This window comes from Mustela lutreola, chromosome 4 (genome assembly GCF_030435805.1).
Source record: "Mustela lutreola isolate mMusLut2 chromosome 4, mMusLut2.pri, whole genome shotgun sequence".
Taxonomy (NCBI): domain Eukaryota; kingdom Metazoa; phylum Chordata; class Mammalia; order Carnivora; family Mustelidae; genus Mustela; species Mustela lutreola.
The window spans coordinates 196,393,729-196,412,927 of NC_081293.1; the positions used below are offsets into that span (position 1 = coordinate 196,393,729).

The following is a 19,199-nucleotide window of genomic DNA, read 5'->3' on the forward strand; positions in this document are numbered from 1 at the left end:
TGGGATGTGCTCACCCCCAGTCCTCCTCAGCCCCGCCCTGCAGGAGCAGCCCCTCACAGACCCCTGTTCCAGGAGCTGTACTCGTCGATGGGCAGGACGTGGGCTTGCCGTGGAGTGGGCCCAAGGGCCTCAGTGTTTCCCGCGCCTCCTCCACCTTCCTACTGCTGCGCTGGCCTGGGGCCCAGGTCCTGTGGGGAGTGTCTGACCCTGCAGCCTACATCACTCTGGACCCCCGCCATGCCCGCCAGGTATGCTGCGGGGCCGGCGAGTGGCTGGACCAGGCCACAGTGGGCCCGGATGTGACTGTTCCATGCCCACTCCTCTGGCCCAGGTGCAGGGTCTGTGCGGCACCTTCACCTGGAACCAGCAGGATGACTTCCTGACACCTGCCGGCGATGTGGAGACCAGCACCGCAGCCTTTGCTAGCAAGTTCCAGGTGGCAGGGGAGGGAAGGTGCCCCTCAGAAGACAGCGCCCTACTTTTCCCCTGCAGCACCCACGCTCAGCGCCGCGTTTTTGCAGAAGCAGCGTGTGCCGTCTTGCATGGCCCAACCTTCCAGGTAGCCAGACTCGGGGGAGGGGACTGTTCCCGCATGTAAGATGGGGTCAGCACCTGCTCTGCCCTCCTCTTGGGCTCTGGGGAGGGCCCAACTCCCTGCCGTGGCAAGGGGTACCAAGCACAGAAAGTTGGCCAAGGGTGCCGGAGGGGACAGGGGAATCTGTGGAGGAGGAGCCAACCCAGTTTTTCCCTCCGCTCCCCCCTCAGGAATGCCAAGGGCTGGTCGACAGGGAGCTGTTCCACCTGCGCTGCTTGGCGGCCGTGTGTGGCTGTGCTCCTGGCAAGGACTGCCTGTGCCCTGTGCTTGCTGCCTTTGCTCGTCGCTGTGCCCGGGAGGGTGCGCTGTCTCTCTGGAGGTCCCAGACACTGTGCCGTGAGTCTGCTCAGCCAGCCAGCCCCTTCCAGGAATAGCCCAGAGAGATCCCAAGGAAGCCCTCTGACCTGAGCACATTGCTGGCTTTGCCGTCTCTCAGAGGCCTGCGGGGTGTGAATTCCAGAAGGGTGGGCAGAGCAGTGGCAGTCATGCCCCTGACCTGCCTGTGTCTCTGTGTCTCTGCATCCAGCTGTCCCGTGTCCCACTGGCCAGGAGTACCAGGAGTGTGCCCCAGTGTGTGGTCAAAACTGTGGGGAGCCAGAAGACTGTGAGGAGCTGGGGAGCTGTGTGTCTGGTTGTAACTGCCCCCCAGGACTGCTCCGGGACCCCGAGGGCGAGTGTGTGCCCCCCAGCTTGTGCTCCTGCCAGCTTGGAACTCAGCGCTATGCACCTGGCAGTGTCACCACAAAGGACTGTAACCACTGGTGAGGGCGGTGGCCTTGGGGGAGGCAGAGGGCTGGGGGGTAAGGAGATGGAGCTTAGAGAAGAGGGCCAGGCTTGTAGCACTGCGGGTTAGGGCCTGGCATGCATACGGGGGGCGACGGAGCACTCCTAGCTTCGCCCTGGTTGTGGAGCACTTCAGGCCCAGAAAGCACTCCAGTATGTTCTCTTATTTAATTCTGCTGAATTCTTACAATGACCTGATAAAGTAGGGAGGGGAAGAATCATTCCCATTTTGCAGATGAGGAAACTGAGGCTCACAAAGGCTACATGGCTTGCAGAATCACATAACGATGAAGGGCTAGAACCCAGATCTCTAGATTCTGGTGTAGTGTGGTCCAGAGGCTCCTCCAAGGGTTAGGGAGAAGTAGAGGCCAGCTCTGGACCTGTGGACACAGAGCCAGTGGCCGGGGCTTTGTGGGTGAGGACGAGACTTCAGGGAATCCCTCTCCCACCCGGCGGGGGGTGGGGTTCTTCGAGAACCTCAGAGCCCAGAGAATGGCCCCACTGGAGCTGGGGTCACCATGACCATCCCAGGTATGGCTGGTGCTGGGAGCAGCCCTACTTCCTGTGCTGATAATTGGGCTGTGGGGGGTGAGATGCTCAGATCTCCCGAGTCAGCATCAGGGGCTCGGACCCCCTGGGTTCCTGAGACTCTCCCAGGTCAGACCAGAGGTGCCTGAACCCTGCCTTGGGCCTGCTTCTTACCTGGCTCCTGTCCTCCGCAGTGTCTGCCAAGAGAGGGGCCTCTGGAATTGCTCTGCTCAGCGTTGTGGCCCCCAGCGGACATTCTGCCCCGGTGACCTTGTCTATGTCCCTGGTGCCTGCCTTCTCACCTGTGACAGCCCTGGTACCAACCACTCCTGTCCCCCAGACAGCATGGGAAGCTGTGTCTGTCCCCCGGGCACTGTGCTGCTGGTAAGTCCGGGAGGGGGCTGCATGGGGCACCGCAGGGCCTGCTGTACCCCAGGGCACTGCCCCAACCCCGCTGGCTGTCTGAAACACTGGGTGGCAGGTCAGGCAGCCCTCCAAGGTGCCCTTTGTCCCCGACCTCTGCCCAGCACGAGCGCTGCGTGCCTCCTGAGCTCTGCCCCTGCCGTCATGGCGGGCAGTGGTATCCGCCCAACGCTACCATCCAGGAGGACTGCAACGTTTGGTATGCCTAGCCCCTTGAACTGGGATGAACTGGGGTATCCAGACTGGTCTGGGCAAGGGAAGCTCTCCAGGATTCCCCCCATGCTGAGGGTCGGCTGCTCAGAACCTGGACAGCTGCTTCCCCAGGATTCATCCTCATGCCTCTGTCTCCCCACCCCACCCCCACCCACAGTGTGTGTCAGGCTCGGCAGTGGCACTGCACAGGCCACCGGTGTGGTGGGTGGTGCCAGGCATCGGGCGCCCCCCACTACGTGACCTTTGATGGGCTAGCTTTCACCTTCCCTGGAGCCTGTGAATATCTGCTGGTGCGAGAAGCCAGCGGCCGCTTCACCATCTCCGCCCAGAACCTGCCCTGTGGGGCCAGCGGCCTCACCTGCACCAAGGCGCTGACCGTGCAGCTGCAGAGCACCGTCGTGCACATGCTCAGAGGTGGTGCGGCATGGAAGGGCGGCACTGCGGGGAGGGGGGCATGCTGGCTGGCATTACATTTCTGCACGGGGCGGGGGGCTGGGGCAAGGCCTGGGGTCCCCCACTGCTCACCATCAGTACAACGGGGCTGGTGTCTCTCCTCTCTCTCTTCTTGGGTAGGAATCTGAATTCTGGAAGTTTCCAAGAAGTTAAGGCCCAGGGAGGTCTAATGACTTACCCAAGGTCACATAGCTGAAGATGCGAAAGGAAGGCTGGAGGCAGGCTGGGGAGGGGCTCCTAGGGATCTGGGGGCCCTTTGACTCCAAGGCAGAGCCCTGACACTTCTCTCCTTCCATAGGCCGGACAGTGACAGTGAATGGGGTGAGCATAACGCCCCCCAAAGTCTACACGGGCCCTGGGCTGAGCTTGCGTCGTGCTGGTCTCTTCCTGCTGCTCACGACCCGCCTGGGCCTCAGCCTGCTGTGGGATGGAGGTCAGACCCCCGCGCTTCACCCTCTGACCCGGGCCCGCCTTAGCACCATGAGGCCGACTCCCCCCACACTCTTCCCCTTCCGCAAGAGTGGTGGGAGTTCCCAAATTATGTTTTAAAAATTATGTTTCTCTTCAATGTAAAAGCAATACCTCCTCGCCAAGGAAACATTTAGAAAATACCCTGCTTGGGAAAGAAGAAATGAAAATAAATCTAACCTCCCACCACCCAAACCCAGGCAGTTGGCATTTTAGAAAAACAGTTACTGAGAAATGGAGGAAAGTTGAGGCAACCCCTGGCACGGGAGGCGGTTGCCTGGTCAGCACAGCAGGGCTGCCCTTGAACCTCCAGCCACCAAGGCCTCTGGGGCTGGGGGGTGTCCCAGTCTGTCTTGGAGCCCGGTTCCCACCTGGAGCCCAGCCTGCTGGGTCTGGTTAGGAGAGTAGGCTCCCCCTTCTGCCCTGGCCCCCCACATGTATGCCCTCGGTCTCCTCCCGCCCCTGAGGAAGGCCCATGGGGTCATTGCTCCACCATGCTGCCCCCCAGGCACCCGGGTCCTGGTGCGGCTGTCCCCGCAGCTCCACGGCCGCGTGTCTGGGCTATGTGGAGATTTTGATGGAGATGCCAGTAACGACCTGCGGAGCCGCCAGGGCGTCCTGGAACCCACTGCTGAGCTGGCCGCCCACTCCTGGCACCTGAGTCCACTCTGCCCTGAGCCAGGAGACCTGCCACACCCCTGCACCGTGAGCACGGGCAGGCAGCGGGAAGGGTATGGGTGGGTGGGGGGAGCTGCAGGCAACCTGCGGGGCCGGACTGGGTGCTGTGGGTGGGGTGGGGTCTGGCTGGTCCACGGCACTGTGCCCGCAGGTGAACGCCCACCGGGCCAGCTGGGCCCGTGCCCGCTGCGCGGTGATGCTGCAGCCCCTCTTTGCCCGCTGCCATGCAGAGGTGCCCCCGCAGCAGCACTACGAGTGGTGTGTGTATGACGCCTGCGGGTGAGAGGGGCGAGCCGGGGGGTGAGGGGACAAGGGCAGGGAGGGGGCGGGGAGGGGGTCCGGCAGCTGAACAATGCCTTTCACAGCTGCGATTCGGGGGGCGACTGTGAGTGTCTCTGCTCGGCCATTGCCACCTACGCAGACGAGTGTGCCCGGCATGGGCTCCCCGTGCGCTGGCGCAGCCAGGAGCTCTGCCGTGAGTATGCCCTACCCTTGGTCCCCAGTGCCCAACCCCACCGTGCCCTCCGCTCCTCCTTGATGTTCCTCCTGGCCTGCAGGCAAGCCCTGTATGCTTTCAAGGGCAAATATGTGTGGTGCACACACTCTTCTAGATGAACCAAGCATGCTGAGCTTGCTTTCCTGTAGAACCTTCATGTTGCAAACAGCCTTGGGAGGGGCTCGGCGAGAGTCTACCCCATGCGCCCCACCCCGCCCCGTGTGTATCAACTTGGGCTCACTCGCCTGCTGCTGTTGGATCCTGGTGCCCTCGAGCCACCGTGACCAAGCCGCTCTCCTCTCTCCCCAGCTCTGCAGTGTGAGCGAGGCCAGGTCTACGAGGCCTGTGGCCCCATGTGTCCGCCCACCTGCCATGACCATGGTCCCGAGCCCGGCTGGCACTGCCAGGCCTTCGCCTGTGTGGAGGGCTGCTTCTGCCCCGAGGGTACCCTGCTGCATGGTGGGTAGCATCAGAATCTGCAGGAGGGAGGCAGCGCTGGGACGGGGAGGAGAGCCACATGGCTGTGGTGACAGGGCTGGCACTAGGGGCTGCTGTGTCCCCTCTTTTTAACATATTTTATTTTTTTAAGACTTATTTATTTGACAAAGAAAGAGATCACAAGTAGGCAGCGAGGCAGGCAGAAAGAGAGGGGGTAAGCAGGCTCCCTGCTGAGCAGAGAGCCCGATGCGGGACTCGATCCCAGGACCCTGAGACCATGACTTGAGCTGAAGGCAGAGGCTTAACCCACTGAGCCACCCAGGCGCCCCTGCTGTGCCCCTTTTGCTCCAGTCCTGCCCTCTGTAATCCCAGGAGGAGTCTGCTTAGAGCCAGCTTCCTGCCCCTGTGAGTCTGGGGGCAGCTTCTTCCCGCCGGGGACTGTGCTGCAGAAAGACTGTGGGAACTGGTGAGTGGAGGGGGTGGGGGTTCTGGAGAGTCCCCTGACTCCAGGCTGGCAAAGCCCAGCACTGTGACTGATCCCAGCTTGCTGTGTGCTCAGCACATGCAAGGAAAGCCAGTGGCTTTGTGGGAGCAACAGTTCCGTCTGTGAGGAGCCAGAGCCCGGCTGTGTGGAGGGAGAGGCCCCATGCCGCGAGAGTGGGCACTGTGTGCCCCACAGGTGGCTTTGTGACAACCAGGATGACTGTGGCGATGGCTCAGATGAGGAGGGTGAGTGTCCTTGCCCATGTGGGGCAGTGGCTGATGGACAGGCCAGTCCTCGCATGTGTCACTAAAACGTGTCCTTAGCTGCTGCCCGTGTGAGCAGGTGGTGGGCAGGGCTGGTCTGGTCTTTCCGGGGTCGGCGGAGGAGTGTGGCTCCTCTAGGACCTTTGTCATCCTGACCCTGCCTGCTTGCCCCATGCCAGGCTGTGCCACGCCAGGCTGTGGGGAGGGCCAGATGTCTTGCCGCTCCGGCCACTGCCTGCCCCTGGCCCTGCGCTGTGATGGGCGGGACGACTGTGGAGACGGGACGGATGAGCAGAGCTGCCCTTGCCCCCGTGGCTCACTGGCTTGCACGGATGGGCGCTGCCTGCCCCTGGCCCTGCTCTGCGACGGGCATCCCGACTGTCCAGATGCTGCTGATGAGGAGGCCTGCCTGGGTGGGTGGTCTTGTTCAACACTCCAGTCCACCAGGCACCCCCTCCCACAAGGCCTGACTTGTGAGCCCCAAGCTTCCTGCCGCCCCTCCTTCCCCTGAAATTCAGGTTCCTGCTAAGAAGCTGGCACCTGGAGATGTGGGAATGGGGCACCCCAAACAGCAAACATAAGGGGCAGGGCCCTGGGACCAACTTCCTCTTTTCTCCGGCTGCAGGGCAGCTGAACTGCACTCCCGGGGAACTGTCCTGCGTTGATGGCTCGTGCGTGGGGGCCGTCCTGCTGTGTGACGGAATCTGGGACTGCCCAGACGGAGCGGACGAGGGCCCTGGGCACTGCTCCTTGCCTTCGCTGCCCGCGCCCCCAGCTGGCACTCTGCCTGGCCCTTCCACTGGCGTTGGGGGGATGGCCCCAACTCCCCCGGCCAGCGCCAGCCCTGGTGAGTGTCCTGGAGGGAAAGGGGGAGAGCTGGAGTCCTGGGGAAGAGGGTTGGGGGGAGCATCACAGAGGGAGGTATTGGGGCAGGTGGTAGGGTGAGGAGTTGGCACAGACCAGCCTCCTGAAAGGGGTTTGAGAGGGCCTGGAAGAGTCCCGACCTTACTTCCTGACATCGGAGGTGCTCCCGCTGACGTGAGGGGGGTGGGGTGGCCCATGGAATTCCTGGGTGAGGGGAGACCTTTTGGGAAACCAGTGGGGTGGGGTGTGAAATGCGGGAGCGCCTGGACTTGGGGAGAGGCTGGAAGTGCGGGAAGTCTGGGCACAAGAAAAGGACCTGGTGGGCCGGAGTCCCTCACCCCGCCAGGTCTAGCGCGGGTGTCCCCGCAGCGCCACTCTGCGGCCCCCTCGAATTCCGGTGCGGCAGCGGCGAGTGTGCGCCCCGGGGCTGGCGCTGTGACGGCGAGGCGGACTGCGCGGACGGCAGCGACGAGCGGGGCTGCGGCTGGCCCTGCGCCCTGCACCAGGCGCCCTGCGCTCGCGGCCCGCACTGCGTGTCCCCCGCGCAGCTGTGCGACGGCGTGCCGCACTGCCCCGACGGCTCGGACGAGGGCCCCGACGCCTGCGGTGAGAGCCCGGCTGGCGCGCAGCGGGCGGGGCCCGTCTCTCCCCACCCCCACCCCCAGCCGCACCCCTGCGGCCCCGGCCCGGGGGACAGCTACTTAGGTCTGTGGCTTCAGAGCCTTTGATCTTTTTCATGAAATTCTCTTTGAACACTGTCAAAGCCCACCCAGGCCCAGCGGAGAGAAGGGGCTTTTTTCTTTGCCCACATTTGGGCAAGAAGGGATGAGAATGGGTCCTGGCTCCGCAGCCGGGAAGGGGGCCTGTTTGGAGGGTGACCCCTCCAGCCCCACCCCAGCGACCCAGGAGTTCCCTCTGTGCCCCTGCAGATCAGCCCTTTCTGTCCCCAGGAGGAGGGGACTGCTGTCCACAGGCTCCTCCTGGACACCCTCCCCCCACCCCCCCAAAGGTGTTTTTGAGCTAGTTTCAGGTGCAGTGTTGGCTCTGCCTTCTGCTTGCCCTCCCCTTCTGGGGGCATTTTATCCCCTCTGCCAGCCCTTGTGCAGACAGAGGGTGGCAGGTGTAGAGGCTCAGCGGGACACTCTCCACACCCCCCACTGCGGTTTGGCTGTGCCTGAACCCCTAGCAGCTCTGCGATGGGGTCTCTGACTGTTCCCCGGGGCGAGCATGAGCTGGGCTGTGGTAGGCACACCGGGCCCCTGATGGAGGCCATGGCTGGTTGGGGGGAGGGGTGGGCCGTCTGACTCCTGGCCTGATTTCTTTTCTCTTCCCTTTCCCACAGAGGGGATGACAGCCCTAGGAGGCCCCAACGGGACCAGGGCTCCCTGCCCGGAATTCTCCTGCCCTGATGGCCTCTGCATCAGTTTCCAGCTGGTGAGTGGGGGAGGGGAGTGGGTGGCATAGGAGGCAGAGCCATCGTGACAGCCCGCTCAAAAGGAACCTTGCTCCCGTCTCTTCCCCAGGTGTGTGACGGGCAGCCTGACTGTGAATCGGTGGGGGAGCTAGGGCCTTCCCCAGAAGAGCAGGGCTGTGGGGCCTGGGGTCCCTGGAGCTCATGGGGGCCGTGCAGCCGGACATGTGGGCCGGGGGTGCAGGGCCGGAGCCGCCGCTGCTCCCCCCCTGGTCTCCCGGTGCTGCAGCACTGCCCAGGCCCGGAGCACCAGACTCAGGCCTGCTTCACGGCTGCCTGCCCAGGTGAGGGGCCTGGGGTGCCTGGGAGGGCCAGCAAGAGCGAGGGAGAGGAAGACCCAGCCCTGCCTCCTGCCCCCCCAAACCCCAATCTGTCCTGCCCCTCCTGCTCGCAGTGGATGGCGAATGGACCCCCTGGTCTCCCTGGTCCCTGTGCACTGAGCCGTGCATGGGAACTGCGACCCGTCAGCGACAGTGCCACCCCCCCCAGAATGGGGGCCGGACCTGTGCCATGCTGCCTGGGGACCCTCCCACCACCCGCCAGAGCAGTGAGTGCAAGGAGAGGGCGTGGCGGGCTTGCCCGGTGGGGGCTTGCGTCTGCAGGGGACTCACCTTGCTCAGACTCTGGTTCTGATTTTCTCTCAGGGCCCTGCCCTCAGGCCGGCTGTCCCAATGCCTCCTGCTCTGGGCAGCTGGTGTTCTGGCCCTGTGCCCCCTGCCCTCTGACTTGTGATGAAATCTCTGGTCAGGTTGAGTGCGCGGCTACCCGGCCTTGCAGAAGCCCTGGTAAGGGGGACTCGGGGCCCAGGGGGCAGCAGGGGTGTCTGTGGAGGTGGAGCTGTCTGCAGGGAAGCCTCACTCCGCGCCTCCCCTAGGCTGCTGGTGCCCTGCCGGCCAGGTGCTGGACAGTGAGGGCCGGTGTGTGGGGCCCCAGCAGTGCCCCTGCCTGCAGGACGACACCTGGTACCGGCCGGGGCAGCGCATCAGGGCCAACTGCCAGCTCTGCACCTGCCAAGACGGACGGCCCCAGCGCTGTCGGCCTGACCCAGCCTGCTCCGGTGAGGCCCCACCCTTGGCTCTTCCCTGGGGGGCCCTCGTCCCCTCCCAGGCCACCCAGCTGGGCCCCCAGCCCTCCTCTGGCACCTGACTCTTGGTCCTCCCTCAGTGAACTGTGGCTGGTCCTCCTGGTCCCCCTGGGGGGAGTGCTTGGGCCCTTGTGGGACCCAGAACATTCAGTGGTCCTTCCGGAGCCCCAACAACCCCCGCCTCTCCGGCCAAGGTCGCCAGTGCCGGGGTATCCACCGCAAGGCCCGCAGGTACGGGAACCCACCCCGGGCACCTGCAGGGACCCTTACCCCTCACTTCCGACTCCCAGTTTGGGAGCTGCTGGGGAGCTCTCTCTTACTTGAGATGCTTCCATATGCAACATGGAGCCTGATGAGGAGCCCCCCAACTCTGAGCCCTATTAATCTCAACACCAGGACTCCAAGTGCAGTTTTGGGGAACCCCTGACCTTCTCCTGCATCAGTTTATGCCCTCCAAATCTGAAAGGGGGATGCGGGGAGCCCAGAAATCTAGGGGCAGGTATGGGTCCTCTGGTCAGCTCAGTGGGAGGGGTTGCAGGGGTGTAGCCGTATCCGCCTGCCCAGCCCCCTCTGAAATGGGCTCCACAGGCCAGGGTTTTGGCACAGTTTGCTCCCACACCTCTCTCCGGGGCCAGCTGCAGTTTCTCATGGGCAGGGGAACATCTGGGTGACAGGGAGACTACGCATCCCAGTGGACCCAGGGCTTTCCCGGGTCTGTCACTGGAAGTCCCGAGTCCTGGGAAGCCACCCACTCCAGGTAAATCAGGACAGGCTGGTGGCCTGGGGGAGCCCACTGGGCGGGCAAGCAGCGGCCCTTCTTCCAGGTGCCGGACGGAGCCCTGCACGGGCTGTGAGCAGCAGGGCCAGGCCCACACAGTGGGGGAGCGCTGGAGAGAGGGCCCCTGCAGAGTGTGCCAGTGTCTGCACAACGGCACGGTGCGCTGCTCCCCCTACTGCCCGCTGGGCAGCTGCCCCCAGGTGAGGGGACCGAGGGGGCGGAAAAGGGCAGCGTGCAGAGGCCAGGGCTGCGGGCAGCTGATAGATTGGGTCAGAGGTTGGCGGGTGGCCAGCTTGACCCGTCCAGCCCGACTCTTGTGTCTGCAGGACTGGGTCCTCGTGGAGGGAGTAGGAGGCTCCTGTTGCCACTGCGCCCCGCCTGGTGAGTGGGTCCGTGGCATGGCAGACCTGCTGTGCTCTGAGGGTAGGACGATGGCAGGTGCTCAGCAGCAGCCCCAGAGTCAGGGGTCCATGGCTACCCCCGTGGCCTGGGTGGTGGGAGCCTGGGTCCTGGATGCTGGGGAAGCAAGGGGCGGTCTGGGTGGGAAGGGCTTGTCTCTGCCCTCCTAAGGTCAGGTCTCCATCTCTGCCTCCTCTGTCCTCGGGGGGCTTTGTGCCTCCTGCCTCGAGGGGTCTTTCTCTTCTCTGGTTCTGCTGGGCCAGGTCTGGTTCCTTCTCTTTCCCCTAAGAGCGAGTAAGACGAAGTTGAACTTTTTTTCAAGAGTATCTTTTCTTGGAAACTGATTTACAAATGAAACTGGAAGGGGCGCCTGGGTGGCTCAGTTGGCTGAACATCTGCCTCCGGCTCAGGTTATGATCCCAGGGTCCTGGCCCCACGTCGGGCTCCCTGCCCAGTGGGGATCCTGCTTCTCCCTCTCCTCTCAGCTCCTGTTCTCTGTCGTTACCTCTATCTCTCTCAAAGAAATAAATAAAATCTTAAAATAAAGAAACAAACACGCAAATGGAACAGGAAAACACAAAGGCTTGAAAACTAATGCATTTATGGGTCCAGATTCCATGTATGTAAAGTGTACCTACAGGCAGCTGAGGCTAGAGGAGAGTCAGTATACACAGTTGTACAGGTTGTTCACTGCACAAGTTAGTTGGCAAGTGGGAGCTAGACTCCAACTCCTGCTTCCATCCAAAGATACCCATTTATAGTGCCCAGAAAGGTCCCCTATTAGCATTGGATTGGGAACTGCCGCTGCTTGGTCCTGGTCCTGAAATGGTTTTAGACTGGCGGCCTTATTCTACGTTCTCTAAATATTCGGTGGAAGTAGAAACCCCCGGCTCACTCCAAGGGAAGAAGGACAGGCCTTTCCCAGCTGGGAGGTTGTTCTGGGAGCTCTTGGGAAGTCTAGCAAGAGAAAGCGCTTCAAGAACTGGGGAGGGACTGGGTGCCAGGTCAGGGGCCGTTGTGAGCCTATTTGCAGGTCTCTCCCTCCTGAACCTTGAGTTTCCCTACATAGGTGAGAACCAGACAGTCCACCTCCTGGCCACTCCTGCCCCCTCTCCAGCACTCAGTGCCCAGATCGGACCCCCTCTGGTCACCTACGCTCTGCCTCCGCCTGGAGGTGAGGGCCACTTGCTGTCGTGGAGCAGAAAGTGGATATGACCCAGGGGTAGCCCAGCCGGGAGGGAGGCAGGCTCACTGGGATTTATCCCCACCTGCCGTGGGAGGACGGTTCTCCTAAGGATCTGGAAGTCATCCTAGCTCAAGTTGACTCTGCCCTTTCTGGACCTCCCTTCCATCCCGGGTCAAGGTCAACACGGGGCCCTTGGCCTCCCTCAGCTCCTCTTGGGACTTCCTGACTGTACCCCTGGCAGGGTCCGGCCACCCTCTGCCCTTCTCCAAGTCCATCCAGCCCCTCTCTCCTCTGCACCCAGACCCCTGCTATTCTTTGCTGGGCCTGGCCCAACTTCCAGAGGGAAGCCTGAAGCTGGAGCCCCCCACCCAGGCTGTCCTCCTGGGGGCTCCCACCAAGAGGCCTGGCTCTCAGGGTCAGGGCACTCGGAGGCACACCCGTCCCCCCTTCCTGCAGCTCAACCTGCTTCGGCCTAGGAACCTCACTGGTCAGTGTGGTGGGGCGGGGCTGGGGGAATGGGTGGTGCTGGTGGGCTGGGGGCGGGGCTGACTCTTTCAGCTCTGTGCTGCCCCATCCCACAGGCATCATGGTGCAGGGGGCTGGGGCCTCCGCCTCCCTCCAATTTAGCAGTGACGGTCTACACTGGCACAACTATACTGACCTCGTGTCCCCAGCCAAGGTAGGGCTACTCGAGCCTCCTGGGCCAGGGACCCACCATGCCTCTTTGTGGGTCCCACTGTCCTTGTTCCCGAGGGCCTTCCAGTCTCCCCGAGGGGCATTCCTACCTTAGAGGCCTGTTGAACACCTGTCAGTAGAAGGGACTGTCAGGGTGGTGTCACAGCCATTGCCGTGGCTGAGCTGCAGGGCAGCTGTGCAGAGCTCTGTGGGGGGAGGGGAGTGGGGTGACATCAAGTTCACTGAAGATCTCAAGGACCATGTCAGGAACTGCTGGGACACAGCCCTGACCTTAGGAGGTTTGTATCTTCCCTGGGGAGACAAGCCTCACAGAGCAGGAGGAATGAGTCTATAACCACATATTTACTCTGAATTCTCTGTGTCCCTGGGGACACATGAATGGACACAGCCTGGTCGCCACCCTCAGGGCACCTGGGCCAGAACTCGCAGTCTTGAAGGAGCCTGATGATGCCAGGAGAGCATGAGCTCTTTGTGCCCGGAAGTTTGGGGGGCTTGAACTGGGTGTGGCCGCTCAGTGGGGTCAGGGCAGTGGCCCAGAGAGAAGGCCAGCTCAGACCTGGTGCACACCTGTCCCTACAGCTTTCTGCTACGAACTCGGACGACGGGGCCCCCACAGTGCGGACTTTCGGCCGGATGGTGCAGGCACAGCATGTCCGGGTGTGGCCCCACATCAGCCATCGTGACGCCAACCACAGCATCTCCCCACGGGTGGAGCTGCTGGGCTGTGCGCCAGGTACCGGTGGGCTGGGGGTGGGCAGGTGCAGGGGGCGGGGCAGACGGGAGCCCTCAGCCATGCCCTCCCACCAGTGTCCCCACTGGAGGCGCCCCCGTGCCCAGGAGGTGGGCGCCGCTGCGCGGGTGCTGAGTGTGCCCCGCGGGGGGAGCCGTGCAACGGGGTGAAGGACTGTGAGGACGGCCCCAATGAGGAGGGCTGCACGCCCCCGCCCACCGCCACTGGCAGGTATGGGGGTGCCCTGCTGCCCAGCTTATCGGTGGAGGGGCCGGCCTGTGGGAGATGCCCTGCGCTGCCTTCAGCCCTGAGGTGCCTATGGCTTCACCACGGGATTCTCGAATGCTAGGCCCTTTCCCTAGAGTCTGGAGGTTAGTGGTTCTCAAAATGTGGCCCCGGCCCAGCAGTAGCAGCAGCAGCAGCATCCCCCAGAAGTCATGAGCCACGAAGGTTCTCAGGCCCCAGCTCAGGCCTACTGAAACAGACCCTCAAGCCTGTAACAGAAATCTGCTTTGCGAGCCTTCCAGGGGCGTGAATACGCTGAAGACCAGTGGGATGCTTCCCCTTTGTCTCATCTTAGCGGGCAGTGCCCTGCTGGAGTGCCCCAGCCCTGCCCTGCTCTGGGCCTGCCCAGAGAGGACACTGAGCGCCCTGCCTGGTGGCGGGGTGGGGGGCTCTGAGTTGGAAGAGCCCCTGGAGTCCCTCAGTGATTTGTCTTCTCAGAGTCTGGTCCGCAGCCACGACCCCAGCCACGACCCCAGCCCCGACCGCTTCCACCCAGCCCAGACCGCTGCCCCCGCAGCCCACGGAGGTGAGTGGGGAGCAGCAGGCCCAGCAGTGCGGGACATGGGGAGCCCCGGCCCTGGAGCCTCAGCAGCCACGTTCGCTTGCCCCGCAGTCCTCCCTCTCTGCCCTGTGCTTCCCTGTGCATCCCTGGTCGGCTGGAGTCGGCCTCAGCCCGGGAGCCTTCTGGGGGCCAGCCCAGTACTGGATGGGGAGCTAGAGGCCGGAGCGGCCGAGAAACACAGGGCAAAGGCCTGTGCTGGAGAATTGGGGTGATCGGAGGGGTCTTCACCGCTGGCTAGTGAAGTTACACCCGCCGGCCTGGCTCCAGGCCCTCAGGCGCTCAGAGCTGGGAAGAGCCCTGATTGTCCCGGGGACCCCCGAGGATTCCTGGGAAAGGCTTGAAAGATGAGGGAGTTCTGTAATGTGGAGCCCCCTGAAGAAGAGCCCCGTCAGGAACCCAGAGGGGAGAGTGATCGCGGTGCTGAGACCCCCATGCATGGGTGCTAGGGAAGACAGAGGTTTGGGGGGGCACAGGAGCCGAAGCAGAATCCTAGGCAGTGAGAAGAGCCCCTGAACTCCCAGTACCTGGGGTGTCCAGCCCAGAGGTGTGCAGGGCAGTGGGGCTCCTCTCCCTAACTCTGCCCTGCACTTTGGGGACAGGGGAGCGTCTGGGGGACCAAGGAGCACTCCAGTGGGAATAAGTGGGTGCCTAGTCACCTAGTCATCAGGCAGAACTGCCCTTGGGGCCCAGGCTGCATGGGTGACTGAGCTCTCTCCCTTTACAGGCTCTGGCAGAGGCTGAGCGCTGGCGTCCCTTGCGAGCGTCACCCACACCCCCCACAGGTAGGTGCACAAGTTCCCGGCCCCCTGTCCCCAGGCCCCAGGGGGGCTCCTGTGCCCCCCCAAACCTCTGTTACATCTCAGCAGTCAGTCTCCTGCTGACCCCTGACACCGCTCAGTGGAGCAGGGTTGCCTCCAGGAGGAAGACCTGGTCACCACAGACACCTGGGCCAAATCCTGCCCTGCCCACTCTCCTGGATTCCAGCGTTGGACATTCCGGGCTGGCTCCCTGGGCCAAGCCTGGGCCCTTCAGCATGGCTGCTTTCCGCAGGCCCCTGGCTGGGACAGCTCTCCCTGGGGCAGTGGAATGCTGCCTGCGCGCCCTCCGCTCGCCCACGAATGCGGCCAGGCACCCCTTTCGGAAGGGCTTGCTGGCGGCAAATGACAGGGAGGAGGGGCTCACCAAGTCAGCGTGGTCCTAAACTGGGCGAGGAAGGAGCTCCCGGCTGGTCACGTACAGGCCTTCCGGTGGCTGCCCGGTCTGTCACCTGCTCCTTAGCCCTAGGACAGGTGTCGCAGAGCGAGGCGGGGAAGGGTGGGCCGTTCCTCTGTGAAACGCAGATGAAGCAACTTGTACCATCCCTTGCGTCCCTAACACGCAGACCGGGGCATGAATTCTAGTATGGTTCTAAATCTGCTTCTAGAAAAGCGGCTGTCGTTTCTAGTATGGTTCTAAATCTGCTTCTAGAAAAGCAGCTGTCGTTTAACATTCATCTTTTGTCAGCAAAGAAGTCTCAAACCCCTTTCCGTGTCGCTGCCAGGAAGTCGTCAGGTGCAGGGCCTTCAACAACGTACTGTCCCCTTGACTTGGAAGCAGCCCCGTGTGTCTCCTTGAGAGGCGGGGACACATCTCAGCTCCAACCTAAGTGCTTTTTTACTTTTGTGTAAACCCTCTCATGCTCCTTGGACTACAGAGTCCTACTTCATTGGTGGTCCGAAGCCCCTCCGAAGGGGGGGGGTCTGGTGTGTCCTCACCCTGCAGCACCCAGAGCCTGGATGCCCTTCTGAGAGCCTGGGTCTGCTTCGTGTCACGGGAGGGGAGCTGGCGGGCCTCAACCCTCCCTCTCCTGCACCCGCAGGGAAGGGGCCAGTGACTTGGGCCCCAGCCTCCGAGCCTCCTTACTTGAGTCCTGGGGAGCCTGTGCAGATGGTGACCCCCACCCCCACATCCCAGATGACCCCGGTGGCCCCTGCTGGTAAGATTCTGTGGTCTTCTGCTTGCTCAGCCCGTGCATCCCACAACATTCCTGTTGGAGAAACAGAGGCTCTGAGGGGTTAGCCACTTGGCTCAAGGTGGCACAGCTTGAGGTCAGGGTTGTGGAAGGACTTGGACCATACCTCCTGAAACAGCTCACGACTTTTCCATGGTCCCGAGAGAGGGAGGAAGTGGGGGCACACCAGACGTCGGGAGGAGGGAGGATGCGGTGGGCAGGTGTCCCGTCAGCCAGCTGCGGCGGTGCCCACAGGCCAGAGCGTCGCCCCAGAGCCCTTCCCACCTGCGCGGTGCAGCCCAGGCCAGGTGCCCTGTGAGGTGCTGGGCTGCGTGGAGCAGGGACAGTGGTGTGATGGCAGGGAAGACTGTCTGGACGGCTCTGACGAGAGGCACTGTGGTAAGCAGGGGCCCCTCAGGGCACCCTGGAGGGTTTGAAGTCATGGGGGTGATAGTGGCCAGAGGGCTTTGGGCTTGGGGAATTCGCTGCCTCCTATTCGGAGCTCATCTGGGAATGAAATGTGAGAAGGCGGTGGGCAGCAGAGAGTGAAAAGAAACAGCCAGGAATGTGTGTGTTTGGGGGGACGGTGCAACGGGGAAATGGGACAGTTTCCAGTCCTAGCCTGTTTCATAAACCGTGTCTGATCTTTGAGGGGATTCCTCTAACTATCCGTCCATCTACCCATCCACCATCCAAATACCCACCCCCGTCCTCCAGCCTTCCAACATGTCGCTCATTCCCCTTCATTCATCATCCATCTGTCCGTCCGTCCATCCGTCCATCCATCCATCCAAAGAGGATCGCTCTGCTCAAAACCTAGTCTCGCAATCAGGGAAGGAGCACCCGTAGGAGCGCCCGTTGAAGAAGAGGGTCTCTGAGGGAAGGAGCTGTTCTTCTAGACACCCTCTCTCTGGACACTCAGAGCCCTTAGCAAGCAGTGGCTGTGTGAGGGCTTCTAGCAAGCACAGTACCCCCCACCCCGCCGCCGCCATTCTCACCCACACAGAGCAGAGAGAAGCCTGCATGGGGCACGGGAAGCTTCAGGAGGCACGACCTCAGCCAACAAGCTGCAGTGTTCTTGGCCTGAGGTTGAAGGGGCTCAGTTTATCACCGGGTCAGGAATCACTCACGTGGCCCCCTTCCCTCAGCCTCGCAGGCCACGAGCCCTGTGCCCTTCACGGTGCCCACCATGGCCCTGGCCGGGCTGCTGGCCTCGAGAGCCCCCTGCTCCCCAAGCCAGCTGAGCTGCGGTAGTGGGGAGTGCCTGCCGGCTGAGCGGCGCTGTGACCTGCGGCCAGACTGCCAGGACAGCTCGGACGAGGTCGGCTGTGGTACGTGCCTGGCTGGGGGACACCACTGAGGGCCCTGCCCCTGTGTGAGCCTCCTCTGAGTCCCCCCATTTCCCCCTACAGTGGACTGTGGGCTGGCGCCCTGGTCTGGCTGGAGCGGCTGCAGCCGCACCTGTGGGCCGGGCCTCGCCTTCCAGCGCCGGGAACTGCTGCGGCCTCCCCTGCCTGGGGGCAGCTGCCCGTCCGACAGGCTCCGCAGCCAGCCCTGCTTCGTGCAGGCCTGCCCAGGTAACCAGCACCCGGGCCTCCTCAGGAACCCCTGGGGGGCATGGGACACCTGCCTTGGTCTCCACTCCAAGACCCACACGAGGGGGATGCCCTTGCCCTCCTGGGGACACCAGGTCCAGGCTCCTCTCCGGGGCTCTAGGAGGACAGCCCCTTCTGATGTCCCAGCCTCGTGCCTCCAGAAGGCCAGTCTGGAAGCCTGCCCCTGGCCCTGCCTTTTGCCCTTTTCCTGCTTGAATGGTTCTGGTCCTTAACCTTGAGTGTGGGAACTAGAGCCGCAGACCCTGTCCCGCTTCAGAGTGAGGGTGTTAAGAGACTGTGCCCAGGACCTGGAGCCCTTCTGTTCTGTTGACCTGAGGCAGTAGCACCCACCTTGCATCTGCATTGCAGAGAGGGGCTTCCTGCATGGGGGGTGGGAGGGGCGGCTTGTGAGCCGCCACTCCTGGACTCCTAAGCTGGTTTCTGTCTGCTACCACCGAGAGGGGCCCTGCTCCAGAAGTCCTACTGTCCCAGCTCTTTCCCTGCGACCAGATCCTTTATCCTGGGAGGCAGCGAGAGCTCTTTGCTTCGGTCCGCCCACCTAGGGGAGGTTTCCCAGGACAGGAGAGAAAGCTGTGGCGTTGCCCAGGCCACCCAGCTGTGGCCGTTGTCCAGGCTCGTCTCTGCCGCTTGCTCTCTCCGGCACCCTCTGTGTCTCCCTGGGCTGACCTGGTCCACGTCCGTTCTTTCTTCCCGCACAGTGGCTGGGGCATGGGCTGACTGGGGGGCCTGGGGGCCCTGCAGTGTCTCCTGTGGGGGTGGCCATCGGAGTCGCCAGAGGAGTTGTGTGGACCCCCCGCCCAAGAATGGTGGTGCCCCCTGCCCTGGGGCCTCGCACGAGAGGGCACCCTGCGCCCTGCAGCCCTGCCCAGGGGATGCAGGTAAGGGAGCTGGGCCGGGCAGGGGCACCCGAGAGTGGGGTCCCATGGGGGTGGGGCTGTTGGGAAGGTCACTGGGCCTCCTGTGATACGCACCCCACCTAGCGTCCATCTCCCGCCAGGCTGTGGGCCGGGCCGAGTGCATGTTAGTGCTGAGCTGTGCCGGAAGGGGCTGGTGCCACCGTGTCCGCCCTCCTGCTGGGACCCGGAGGCCAACAGAAGTTGCAGTGGGCCCTGTGTGGAGGGTGAGGCACACCCAGCAAGCAGGAATGGGGCGGGCAGAGCCCTCAGGGGGAGCGTGGGGTGCTCGGAGGCCCTCCGTCTCCAGCCCCCCCTCCCCATTCCTCCCTTCTTGGGGCTGAGTGCCCTCCTGGCTACACCCCAGGATGCCGCTGCCCCCCTGGGCTGCTCCTCCATGATGCTCGCTGCCTGCCGCTCTCCGAGTGCCCTTGCCTCGTGGGTGAAGAGCTGAAGAAGCCGGGGGCGCCCTTCGTCCTGGACAACTGCAGCCGCTGGTGAGGGTGTCTGCCGTGGTGGGGAGGACCTGGGTCAGGCCACCAGCCGGTCCGACCTCCTCTGCCTCCTCCTCCCCTGCAGCGTGTGTGAGAACGGGGCCCTGCTGTGTGAACCCAGGGGCTGCCCCGTGCCCTGCGGCTGGTCGGCCTGGTCCTCCTGGGGTCCCTGTGACCGCTCCTGTGGCTCTGGAGTGAGGGTCAGGTTCAGGTGCGCAGGGTGGAGCTATTGTGGGGAGGGGTGGGGGAGTGGGGGAGGAGGAAGGGAAGGAGGCAGCACAGGGAGCCCGGTCATTGGAGGACAGGGGTGCGGGCAGGAGAGGAGCGGG

The 19,199-nt window shown here is 63.3% G+C and overlaps 1 protein-coding gene across 1 annotated transcript in view; it reads left to right on the forward strand.

Moving 5' to 3' along the window:
* The window catches only part of LOC131829919 (SCO-spondin-like), a 53,348-nt gene that overhangs the window by 8,159 nt on the left and 25,990 nt on the right, over positions 1-19,199 (forward strand). Inside the window, exons 14-53 of the mRNA XM_059172195.1 lie at positions 73-248; positions 332-559; positions 766-931; positions 1,122-1,356; positions 2,101-2,290; positions 2,434-2,528; positions 2,700-2,956; positions 3,294-3,428; positions 3,972-4,168; positions 4,293-4,420; positions 4,507-4,616; positions 4,947-5,096; positions 5,448-5,541; positions 5,635-5,804; positions 6,002-6,235; positions 6,448-6,669; positions 7,056-7,292; positions 8,029-8,120; positions 8,210-8,441; positions 8,552-8,704; positions 8,802-8,942; positions 9,032-9,214; positions 9,322-9,472; positions 10,066-10,219; positions 10,346-10,400; positions 11,488-11,592; positions 11,906-12,091; positions 12,186-12,283; positions 12,880-13,033; positions 13,108-13,261; positions 13,754-13,841; positions 14,602-14,659; positions 15,736-15,852; positions 16,123-16,266; positions 17,016-17,198; positions 17,280-17,444; positions 18,182-18,361; positions 18,481-18,603; positions 18,744-18,873; positions 18,956-19,081. Coding sequence (XP_059028178.1) covers positions 73-248; positions 332-559; positions 766-931; positions 1,122-1,356; positions 2,101-2,290; positions 2,434-2,528; positions 2,700-2,956; positions 3,294-3,428; positions 3,972-4,168; positions 4,293-4,420; positions 4,507-4,616; positions 4,947-5,096; positions 5,448-5,541; positions 5,635-5,804; positions 6,002-6,235; positions 6,448-6,669; positions 7,056-7,292; positions 8,029-8,120; positions 8,210-8,441; positions 8,552-8,704; positions 8,802-8,942; positions 9,032-9,214; positions 9,322-9,472; positions 10,066-10,219; positions 10,346-10,400; positions 11,488-11,592; positions 11,906-12,091; positions 12,186-12,283; positions 12,880-13,033; positions 13,108-13,261; positions 13,754-13,841; positions 14,602-14,659; positions 15,736-15,852; positions 16,123-16,266; positions 17,016-17,198; positions 17,280-17,444; positions 18,182-18,361; positions 18,481-18,603; positions 18,744-18,873; positions 18,956-19,081 — 6,196 coding nt within the window. The remainder of the gene's footprint in view (positions 1-72; positions 249-331; positions 560-765; positions 932-1,121; positions 1,357-2,100; positions 2,291-2,433; positions 2,529-2,699; positions 2,957-3,293; positions 3,429-3,971; positions 4,169-4,292; positions 4,421-4,506; positions 4,617-4,946; positions 5,097-5,447; positions 5,542-5,634; positions 5,805-6,001; positions 6,236-6,447; positions 6,670-7,055; positions 7,293-8,028; positions 8,121-8,209; positions 8,442-8,551; positions 8,705-8,801; positions 8,943-9,031; positions 9,215-9,321; positions 9,473-10,065; positions 10,220-10,345; positions 10,401-11,487; positions 11,593-11,905; positions 12,092-12,185; positions 12,284-12,879; positions 13,034-13,107; positions 13,262-13,753; positions 13,842-14,601; positions 14,660-15,735; positions 15,853-16,122; positions 16,267-17,015; positions 17,199-17,279; positions 17,445-18,181; positions 18,362-18,480; positions 18,604-18,743; positions 18,874-18,955; positions 19,082-19,199) is intronic.